Source organism: Simochromis diagramma, unplaced genomic scaffold, assembly GCF_900408965.1.
Source record: "Simochromis diagramma unplaced genomic scaffold, fSimDia1.1 OVJJ01000463.1, whole genome shotgun sequence".
Taxonomy (NCBI): domain Eukaryota; kingdom Metazoa; phylum Chordata; class Actinopteri; order Cichliformes; family Cichlidae; genus Simochromis; species Simochromis diagramma.
The window spans coordinates 1,148,404-1,159,922 of NW_024386941.1; the positions used below are offsets into that span (position 1 = coordinate 1,148,404).

General features: G+C 41.9%; 2 protein-coding genes across 3 annotated transcripts; one reads left to right on the forward strand and one right to left on the reverse strand.

Annotated features, from left to right (window-relative positions):
- Positions 1-1,968: 1,968 nt before the first annotated feature.
- On the reverse strand, positions 1,969-7,102 carry irf2bp1 (interferon regulatory factor 2 binding protein 1). 2 transcript variants are annotated; one of them, XR_005696670.1, is made up of 3 exons: positions 6,042-7,102; positions 5,447-5,838; positions 1,969-5,211 (listed from the first exon to the last, which is right to left on the reverse strand). XR_005696670.1 is itself a non-coding variant. In XM_040037553.1 (3 exons), exons 1-2 carry the CDS (start codon positions 7,076-7,078, stop codon positions 5,499-5,501), a joined length of 1,377 nt encoding a protein of 458 aa, XP_039893487.1. In that variant the 5' UTR covers positions 7,079-7,102; the 3' UTR covers positions 1,969-5,211; positions 5,459-5,498. The 2 variants fall into 2 exon arrangements, 1 of the variants encoding a protein (XP_039893487.1); XM_040037553.1 differs by having other exon boundaries at positions 5,459-5,838.
- A 409-nt stretch (positions 7,103-7,511) lies between these two features.
- Positions 7,512-10,802, forward strand: polr1g (RNA polymerase I subunit G). The gene is made up of 3 exons (XM_040037554.1): positions 7,512-7,668; positions 7,928-8,069; positions 9,193-10,802. The coding sequence occupies exons 1-3, from the start codon at positions 7,587-7,589 to the stop codon at positions 10,004-10,006; spliced, it is 1,038 nt and encodes a 345-aa protein (XP_039893488.1). The 5' UTR covers positions 7,512-7,586; the 3' UTR covers positions 10,007-10,802.
- The last annotated feature ends 717 nt before the right edge of the window (positions 10,803-11,519 follow it).

Here is an 11,519-nt window from a genome sequence, read left to right on the forward strand (position 1 = left end):
CAGCCATTAAATTTCTCCGTGGCGTCCACATAAAGGCCCCGCTGCCCTCACGAAAACAGAGACGAGAGGGAGGGACTCGGGTCAGCTTATAGTTAATCAGACGCTTTCCATGATATGACCTGTCAAAGACTCACAGATTATCACCTGCTTGCAAAGTGCTGTCACATCCATTAAACGTGGAATAAACTAACGCCTGAATGTCGTAACGATGTAACCAAGCCTGGATGATTTATTTTTCTCCGTGGATAAAATATTTGTAAATCAACTCTGAGGTCACATGAAAAAAAAAAAGCTTCCGGGTTAAAATGTACTTTAATTTGACGTACTGGTGAATTTAAATGAGAAGTGGACGAAACGACTCTTTATTATAATGGAGCCTTGATTTTATCCCATTTTTTACTCAAGTTTACAATTTCAACGTCTTCTGTTTTCTTCAGGGGCGGAAACGATCCAAACTGCTTTACCCTAAGGCCTCAAACCTCTCCCCTACAAGGTTTCAGTTACCCGAGTATGAGTCAATAAAACGGGACAGACTAAAGCGCATCTGCTAATCATTTGCCTACTGCCCCGCAAATGTCTCAAATGGAAATTCGAGTTCATAAATATTAATCAAGTTTGTATGTTTTTTTTTTCTGGAGAGGTTTGTGGTGTTTACAACTTCTCTGTCCTGTTAAACTTAAGATTAACAAATATTCTCCAAAAACAGACAATCCTGCAAGCACAACCTGTTTAACTGATCATAGTTGATACTTAATATATATATCGACACACCTGCTGCGTAAAAGGGTTCAGTATGTTTTTTTTTTCCAAGACTTTTTTTTGCTGCGTCTAATAAACACCTTTAATCGAACTTTTCAAAGCCACCTCTCTCACTCTGCGGGCTGCTTTTCAATCCAATGGATCTTCCACCGGCCATTAACACCTCCATAATTGGTTTAACAATAGCTGTAATGAGCTGACACTAATGGAGAAAACAGCAGATCCGCGCAACTGGAGGACGATGGGGAGGGACATTTATACGGCCACTGCCCGCCCTTTTCTTCATCACAATCAAAATAGTGAAAATTAATCAGGAGTGCGTAACTTTATTCAGGCTGACAAGTTTATTTACTACTACAGCTACTGACAAAGGGCAGACACCTGAAGCTGTGGCATCTTTGGTGAAAACAGAAGGTTTTTAGGCAGTAACAGGTCAAAGTGCGACAGTTCTCGATTTTAAAGGATTACCGACTCCACAGGCTGTAGGCCTAATGGACCTGACAAAAGATCATGCTGCCACACAGCGTCTTCTCCGTAAGGCACGCTAAGACCAGGAGCGCCATCATGTGGCCCTTAAAACCGAGTCGCAGCTATGCTTTGTGCAGTTTCTTCTGTTAGGATTATAAAGGAGCACAGATATAATAAGAAATTTCACAGACTCGACCTGCTGTGACATTAAAACACAGAGGCGCTTTATTCTCACTCTTTGATTTTAAAGGTGAATTAGACTTGAAGTTTAGCTGTAACCAAGTCTATAGGCAAGTCTTGCAGGTTAAATGACACATTTTCAGCATTAGAGCTGATAAATACCAACAGATAAAAGGCAAAACACACCATATGATGGACATTAGACACTAGTGAAACCAGTTTTGGCAGTCCCAAACTAAGCTGGCTTGGGAATGCCCCAATGTCCACTCTGGAAAAGCTATAAGCAGTGGTTGGAAAGCAGAAGATCTGGGCATCACTGCTCAGAGATCTACTCCAGCGTGCTGGGCCCAGATAATTAGAATAAGGATGCATGGTTGCACAAGCAATAAATATATGAAAATTCCTTGACTTGTAGCAATTTCAGACAGCTAGCATTTAAGTCTTTCGATTCTAACAGAAGGATGGTGAGCAGTTCCATTATATGAAGTTTTACCCAGAAATAATTCAACAAACAGGTAAAGATACTCAGTAAAACTTGTAAATAAACAACAAAGAGAAGGACAAGTTTCCATCCCATTTATTCCTGGTTTTATGTTGTACAGGAAGCTGCAATAAAACTGACAGATCTACAAAAAAAAGTCACATAAATGAAAAACAACGTAGTGGGAGGATTCAAATAAAACACGAAGGGCCTGTCAACTTTACGAAGGCTTCAGATAAAAGCAAAAGCGGTCAGATGGTGATCGAAGGGAAGCAGATTCAGGTTAATCATTGACAAGACAATAAAAGAAGCCATTGCACTCCTAACTTCCCCTGAGGTTCCCAGACACAAAAACAGATGGTAAACATTTTTAAAAGGCACTTAACAAGGGATTGCATGACGTATCAGTGCATATTATACTATTACATTTCTTCAAAGATGTTTCTCTACAACAGGCCTGATCTGTGGGATCTTTTTGTAAAGCGGACCTATTATGCTTTTTTCCCTCCTGAATTTCTGTCAAATATATACTGAGGTGGATGCATATAAGAAACATGGCTAAAATTTCAAAACACGAGGTTAGTGTATGTACATGTAATCCTGGTCACTTTATAATTCAGGCTCTAAACACTCAGTTTCTGACACTTCTTCTGTTTGCGATAGGCAGCCAATCAGAAGAAAGATGACTTAAAGGGAGAACGGCCATAAAATGGCTCATTTCAGACAGAAAGAATTGGAGGGCTGCATCAAGGCCCAGTCTGAGAAAAAATGTGAATTATTTTGAACTATGAATCATGCAAAGCTACTCTAGCAAAGTAAAACATAAAAATACTGAACTAGAAATTAGCATAATAGGTCCCCTTTAAAATATATAAGTGCTATGTAAGGATCTGCTGCAGACTATAGATTGTACATATCCTATAAGTACAGTAGAACACATTGGCCTGTTAACTGTAACGGCCTAATGAAGAGAACCAGCTGGTCGAAAAATAATGAAATATATGTCTTCCATAAAACATTTACATTTATAAACATCATTTTGGGCATAAAATTACCTTTGGTTTGTCTGTGCTTCTGTACTGTCAAGTACTCGCTGCACATAAAGAGAATCCACCAAAAAACAAACTCATTTTGATATATTATCATTACAATGTCTGGTTGTTCAATTTAGGAACATGAAATCCCTGCGCACTTTAATGTATTTATGAAATCATTTTGAAATATAGCAAATGGGAAATAATATACAATGTTCAATAGTATGACTGGAAACCAGACCACACAGATTTATTAAACATCTCTTGATCAGAAACAAAGATTTCTGCTTTTCAGTGGATTCTCACTTTAAAAAAAAAAAAGTTTAAGAAATGATGCGCAATTTTTTTTAATACCATATGTCAAACTCTTGCATGTACTATGTCTAAGGATTGCACGTGTGTACTATTACAGTTCTTTACAGTATATAACATTTAACATTCTAGTATAAAATATAATCATAGGCCTGTCAATAGATTTTTTTTTTATATACATTCGGGGTAAAATGTAGGCTGGGCTGGATCTTGTATGAAAGCAACATTTAAATACAGTCAAACACTGAGTTTCTGCTGCTGGTTGACGCGCTGACAGGTTAACTGGTTGTGTCTACACAGCAAAACATTCTCCTTTCTCTGAGTTAAAGTCAGCTTCAATTTAAGCTGACAAAAAAACCCAAAACAAAAACAACAAATGCACAAGCGCACAGAAATGTCTCTACTGGCATTCTGTCCACATCTAACGCAGGTTTGTTTAGATGTTTTACTGGAGATTTAAAAGAAAAAAGAAAGAAAGAAAAATCTGTGCATCAGGACACAGACTCAGTCATGAAGCAATTAAAAAAAAAAATCTGCTGAAGGTACATTACATCATCACTGTCAGTGTCATGTCAGTTATAAGCTGTAAATTTAACTTGTAGAAGCAGAAAATATTTCATTTGATGAAGCATTGGTAAATAATATGGCATTTTTTCCCAAGACAATTAACTCAACTTTTCAACAATAAAAAGAACAGCTGTGGCTGCTGTTTAGATATACTTTGACATACATGTAAATATATATATGTGTATATGTAGTATATATATTTGTGCTTTTTTCTGCACAAAGCTGAGTGTATGCTGACAACACTGGGAAGCGGCTATTGTCTAAGAGTTTGAGAACTCTAATCACTCATCTATCAGGTCTCCTAACAAGCCATCACTGACACAAATTAAACTGATGTCAATTGCTTTGACTAAAGTATTTCTGTCTTTATCTCCAAGGTGCCGATCAGTACCACGTATTGTAGCTAAACCGTAACTAATTTATGCTCAAAGCGTCCTTTGGCATGTTTGCTGTGACACACTGGGTTATGGTATAAATGAGCCATCAATCGCTTGCAACGCATCATTTGTCAAGGAGCAGGGTTCACTAACCTTAACCAAGTAGTCTTTAGTGCCTAAACCTAACCAGTGAGTGGATCTGAGAGCATAAACCGAGGTAAAAAACAAAAAACAAAAACAAAGGATAAAACACACAGCTATGAATGGGGTACAAATCAGGGTCTCTTGGCAGTCAAGCCAGTAAAATGTGCCATCATCACCTCTACATCCTCACTAGGCCTTTGCACTCCTGTTAAAAGTTGCTGTTACGCCTCAGCAGCCAATGTAGCGCAGCTATAGTGCCAAAGCACCAACACTAAAGGATATCTTGTGCTTAATGGGAAGATCCAGGAAGCACCTGACAAAGCTGCATTGTATGTGTTCAGATAGGAATGCTATAATCTACATCCATCTGCTAACGTGAAAGCGATGCTTGTTTCAAGTAACAGAACTAATTACCAACTCTTAAGCAGTAGCCGCTGTCCAGCTTGTGAGTCTTCCTGAATATGTGATTCCACCATCGCATGATTAGGGATATGTATACGCTGTATGTCTGGTTGTGGTGGTGATATTCCATTAGTATCTCTGCTGTTTTCTGGACTGAAAATTTAAAATGGCATTAAACTGTTTTACAGCATTGCTGCAAGTGAGCGCGCAATGCACAAAATGCATTGGGAAATTTAATTTCACAAGCTCACTATACAGTGGCAAAAATCAGCAGTTGCTCAGAGAAAAAACAAGTGATGTGTGCAGGCAGTCTTTGCTGCCATCATCAGATCTCTGATTAGGCCTAATAGTTTTGAATTCATTGCAATGTGACAAGCAGTTTAACTTGCTTAGTGGATGTTTTGAGATTTGTAGGTTGTTGCGTTGCTTCTCTTCTGGGACTCTTAGCTGTTCGGGGGAGACGTCTGTTCTGATCTGGGATACGATTCTGGGACAGAAAACAAACACATGAAAATATAGTTAATATCAGCTGCAAGCATATCGATCATACCATGGTTGGGATTATAGATATTACTGTTAAAACACTTGTAGAATACAACAGGAGAGCATCTCTTGTTGTATTTTAACCCCATTTTGTGTCCCACTTTATCCCACTTCATATCAATAACAAAAACACCAAACATCAGCGCTTTTTATAAATTTTCTTCACAAAGGTCAGATGCCTGTAGACCTGCCTGTTGCTGTGTTGGGTCCATGCTGCCACTGAAACCACCATCACGTCTCTCTCTCTTTCTTGACAGTGACATCTCCACTCCCACTCCCTGCTCCGGCTCCAGCTGCTGTTCCACTTCCAGGCCCTGATGAAGCTGCAGCTCCAGGACCAGTACTGGCTCCAGATGTAGGAGCTGATGCAGGAGCTGAAGCAGACCCTGCTCCGCTCGATCCTGAACTGGCAGCACCATTTCCCAAAATGGTGGTTATCTCCCCCTGCATGAAGGCCCATGGGGGACTGTTGGGAGAGGTATCCAATGGACAGCGCTCTCCGCTGGGGCAGTACACTTCCCCATCACCATGCCTACTCTGGATATACCCTCTTGTGCACGGGAAGCAAAACCTATATTTGGCGGAGGAAGAGTATTACAATGGACATAATTATTATGGACGCTAACAACTGCAGGATATATATTTATAACCAGTTTAACAATTACGTGCTTTTGTATGCAAGACATATTTAAATAGCTAACCTGGCTAAAAGCTAAAAACAAACAATGTTATAGGATATTTATATAACAATAAATAAATGACAAACATACAAACCTGTGGCCTGGCACTGATGGACATTGAACAAAGTGGGTGTCTTCCAGTCTCTCATGACACAAGGTGCAGGACAGACTGTTTCCAGCCGAATGGCTGTTATTGGCAGATGCAGATGCCAGCTCAGAGGCACCGCTGTGGGGTAACGCTGCGGCAGCGGTGGTAGCTGCCTCCGCTGAGGTGCTGGATCCTAGGGGCTCTCCTCCTGACCTTGCAGTTAGGGGGCGTGGCTGTCTGGCTGGAGATGATGCAGGTTTAGGACTAGTCTGGCTTACACCTCCAGCCATGGAGAACGATGAAGAAGCCAAGCTTGTACTCTTGCTGGTACTGCTGCCAGCCACAACTGTGTGGGTCTGCGTCTTGGGCTGGTTCTGGGAGGAACTCAGCTCTCGCTCCAGCTCTGGCGCGATAAAAGGGGTGATCCCCATGCTTATTCCCAGCTGTCTGCGGCTCATCTCTGCCAGCACAGGGGCAGGGAAAATCATAGGGCTGCTCATAGGGCTGCTCATAGGGGCTGTCCGGGCCGTCAGACCCGCGGGCATCCCTGCGGGCATCCCTGCAAGTATCCCAGGGGAAATACCTGCAATAGTCTGAGTCACTAGATTAGGAGGGATGGCTGCGCTAATCATGGATCTCCGGCTGCCACTGGGGCTCTGACGGTTAACTTCTTGAGGCAGCTGCCCGTCACGATGCAGCCCGTTTGGCGGTACACGAATAGTTGAAGCGGTAATTTCTCCTCTTCCTCCCCTCTCGAAACGGTCCCCGTGCGGCCTGCCTCCGTCTGCCGCCACCTCTCCCCGGGCTGATGTGCCGTGTTTATTGGGAGAGGGACCAGGTGACCTCACGTTACCGTCCTGCATGCCGTGAGTTCGCTTCAACTGGCGGGCGCTTGCGATCAGGAATTCAATCTGGTTGGCTCCCTCGTAGTTCACGCATCCACGGCAGACCACCTCGCTGAAGTCCCACACCACGGTCCATGGCATCTTTGGCAGGTCGCACAGGTAGCACCACTGACGCCTGGAGGAGGAAGGGGACGACATGGCTGGCCGAGCTAACCTGAGCGTGTTCAGCGAACCTCCTAACGTGCTAGCACAGGTTAGCTGCGTTAACCTACTTAGCGTGGACAGGTGCACGCCCTCTTTGCTACTGACTTCGTCCCCTAACGGACCTCACACAGCTTTAAAATAATGTTACGCATTCTACATATATGAAATTAGCTCAAATACTTTGGTTGTTTGCAACTAATTTTGATATATTTGTTGTGTTTACCGACTTCGGCCTACTCTTCCCCGCTGTCAACGGCTTCCCAGACTGGCTCTGGAACGTTACGTAACCACGTGAGGTGAATTGTGGGTATTTGAGTTTGCTTACTCGCCGAAGTCAATAGAGGGCCTCGTCGTGGAACTACAGTGAGAACTGGCACGGAAGTGAAATACTTAAAGGTCACGGTTCAGTTTTTGTCAACACGTGTGCCTCCCACACAAGCCATGCGATTGGAGACAGAAACTTTTAATTTCAGAATTTTGATCGTATTTTAAAATAAAAAAAATGCCGAAAGACATATCCTCATCGAGCGAAGATGAAGCGGACACCACTGGTGTGGAATCGGCGCCCAAACCGACAGAATCCGGTAAGTTAACACGCAGACGTTGCACGAAGTTGGTGTAATAATGGAGGTGATATGCTAGTAGTTACTTACGTTAGAGCAGATTCATTAAGGCTTAGAAGTAGCCTGAGGACGGCAAACGGTATAGCAGGCTAGCGGTAACGATTGTGTTTACATTAAATATGTGGTTTAGATAAAGCAACAGAAGAAAGTTAATATCCACACTAAAACGTGTTCCAGTTTCTGTGCTTCTGACTCGATGGTGTTGTTTTTTAATCCACAGATAAGACTACAGGGTACCAGTGTCCTCCTGACTTTGTCTCTTTCTGCCATGAGCCTTGCAGCAGCACTCTCGCACAAAACCTCAAGAAGAACAAGAATGAGTTATGGCTCATTAAAGCTCCTGCCAGCTTTGATCCCAAATGGTGGGTACAGTCTGCCTTTACCTTTATCCCACACAGCAAACATTTGTTTTCTAACATAATAAAATTTTTTTAGCCTTTTTTCTTTTTTGCAATGGTGATTTGTTTTTGTTTTTTTTGTCCTTCCTCTCCACGCAATCATATAAACAGTTTAAACCACAAACAAGTTTCAGATGCAAATGCCACAGTAATAATACTTTCACAAAGAAGCCAATAGCTGAATATCTCTCTGATATCATCAGTAAACATTCACACAGACATCATCCCTCGCATATCTCCGGTTACTGAAGCGAAATCTCCCAGATATCCTCTGAGGTTTTGGTTAAATTGAAACGATGGAGTCACTGCTCACCCCATCTCATTCTGGAATTCAGTTTAAGATTACAAATCTTATTTGTTTACAGCTCCCAGGTCTCTCTGATCCATTGGCAAACTTCTCTTATATGTCTGAATATCATGTCTTAAACAAAAAGTGTCAGAACCTTTAAAGATGCTCCTCTACGGTTGTAGAATCAGTTACCACTTGACATAAAAAGAGCGATTAGTGTGTCTGCTTATTGTTGAACGCCTCTTAATTCTGTATCATATGTGTTCACTTTTTGTTTTGTTTGTTTTTTTACCGTAATAATTTGCCTGTGTGTTTGTGTAGTTGTAGATACTGTGTGCAACACTTTGGTCAGTGAACGCTGAGATTAAATCTACTTAGGTAATTTCCAAAAGGAGTACACCTCTAGTCTCATTTTTGTTGCCGTGTTGCACAGTTTCCACAGTGGAACTTTGAGTTAACTGCATTTAACAGCAACAACCTCTCCGTGGCATTTGTTAAAAACTAGTCATGCAGTCGTCAGGTCATTGAAATGACTGTAAAATCTGTTAGTATCTTTTTAAAATCTACAAATGGTAACTGACTCATTATGACAAGTATCGCTAAGGTGAGTAAAGGTGTTGGTTGCTGGTAATGAATTCAACGTCCCATTGTGAGAATTATGTTGCTTTTGTACTAAAATTACATTAAATATCAAGTAACAAAGTAACAGCATGAGGGTGTAAGCAGAAACAGTATGTTTAAACTTTTTTTCAGAGTACTTTTAAGTGATGCATACTCACCTTTTCTCATTCCATCCAGCTTCAGTGGCATCAAGGTGCCCCTCTCTGGTCTCCAGACCCTGAAGGTTCCTACTGCTGCTCAAGCTGGAGCCAAGACTGGGAGCGGGCAGCAGATCTATAGCATCCTGGCATCCAACCACAGTACCTCAGAACTCCGCCTGCTCACCAGTGACAAGAAGCCGTCAAATGGCATGGTTGTTGGTCCTGTTTTTTCAGGCTTGCTTAATGTGTGCGAGACCTACGGAGACAGCAGCAACAATCAGGCCCCTCAGGTCATCCCTGCTGCTCCAGCCCCCTCCATACCGCCTGGACTCAAACAGCGATTCCAGCCTTTTGGCAGCAAGACCCCCACTCTTACCTGCGTGGCAGAGAATGAGTTGGATGGAGTTGCCTTTGGGCCCTCTTCCACAACTCTCCGACCTCTGGTAGTCAAGCGATTCATAGAAGAAGCAGGTCAAGAAGAAGAAGATGAGGAGGAGGAAGAGGAAGGGAGGAAAAAGAAGAAGAAAAAGAAGGAAAAACGGATAAAAAAAGAGCGACTAGAGGAAGTGGTGAATGTGAAAAAGGAACCTGTAGATGAATTCCGGGAAGAAGTAATGCTGGAGCTCCCCTTCCAGGAGGGTGATTATTCTGTGGAGAAGAGGAAGAAGAAGAAGAAAAAGAAGGACAGAGAGCGAGAGGAGGTGGAGGAGGGACTGGAGCCCAGTGTCAAAGTCAAGGTGGAAGAGGTGCCTGTGAAATGTGAACCCATGGACATATTCTTTGGTGAAGAAGTGGAGGTCTCAGGAAAGAAGAAGAAAAAGAAAAAGAAACTCAGAACTGATGGTGACTAGTCTGGTGTCATTTTGGAGTTTTTTTAGTTTTGTTTGTTTCCTTTTGACCATGTGAGCACGTCAGAGACAGTTTACTGCTTAATTACTTCGCTATTGTTGTTGCCAAGACGTTGGCATGGTGTTGCTCAACAAAAGGGCACGTTGTGAATACAATGAGTAGTGAGGTGAATTATAAAGACGATTCACTCTAGCATCTTTAAGACAAATGTTCATTTCAGTTTGGCCAGATGGAGACAGATTCACACACAATGTGTGCAGCTGGAGGCATCAGCGACTACAAAACTGATAAGAGTGCACATGATAATGGTGTCAGGAACCACAACAGATTTGAGCAATGCCACAGCATCTCATTAGATTTAGCATTTGTTTTAGTGTTTTTGTAAACGGTGTGAGTCCAGTACTGGAGACCTTTTTTGTTTCATGAAAACAAATGTAATGAAGTCCAAAAGCGATTAAAGGAAATTAAAAATGAGAAAAACTTGGGGTTTTTTTTTTTTGTCCTGCTGTTGGCAAACGCAAGTTACCAGCAACATTTTCCTCTTGTGCCTTTTCAGAGCAGTGACTTCATCTACAAGGAATGAAAGTTGAATTTGTGTGTGAACTCCACACTGTGGATTTGAAATTGTGCAACAGTTTGACTGTACCCAGTTTACAGAGGTGTAGTTTTGTAATGATGTTCGTGCAGGCAAAAAAATCCAAACCATCTGTTCTGTGAAATATGATTTTTATAAATGATCTTCCAGTTTTTTCATATGGCCCAAAGACTAACATGAAATAAAATGGTTTAGTTTAATAAGCCTTGTGTTCTTTTTTTTCTTCAAATTGGCAGATTTTTTATTCTCATGTAATAATATGGTTATAGAAAATGTGATTTCTCGACACATGAACTGCGGTTATTCAGGTAAATTTTCGTGCTCATAAGAAGTTGCGACAGGGAGAGGGCGCCACAGTCCAGCTAGTTGTCTGCGTGGAACGGCTGCCTGCAGCCTTTGAACAACCTCTGAGCTTCTAACCTACATGCTACTATTTCTTTTAACTAATTTAACACAGATCTGCTGTAGCCGTCTGAATGCACAAAGAGGCGATTCATAATTTTTGACATTTTCTGATGGCAGCGACTCATCAGAGCTCTGTGACACTCAGGTGAAAAACCTCAGTCCATGCTCTGCATCCTCCCCTCCTCCTCCCTTCTCCTCTGCCTGCTCTGCACCGGAGTATGGTCCTGTTTCTTAATGAGCTCAGGCACCTCTGGTGCTATCACACTCACCATCTGTAGTAACCCCCTGCACATGCTGCAAGCCTTATTGATCCAACCTCATGAGTGCATTAACATTTTTTAGCCTTTTCAAAAGGCCTGTCAAACTCGAAATGCTAAACACCATGCTAGAGGTGTAAAATGTAGCCTTAACACAACAAGGAACATTTTTTGCGTTCTTTCTACTGAGTGTATTTGACATGACTTGGCATCAAGTCATCTATTTTTTTTTTTTTTTTTTTTTGGTGTAGCAGGCAG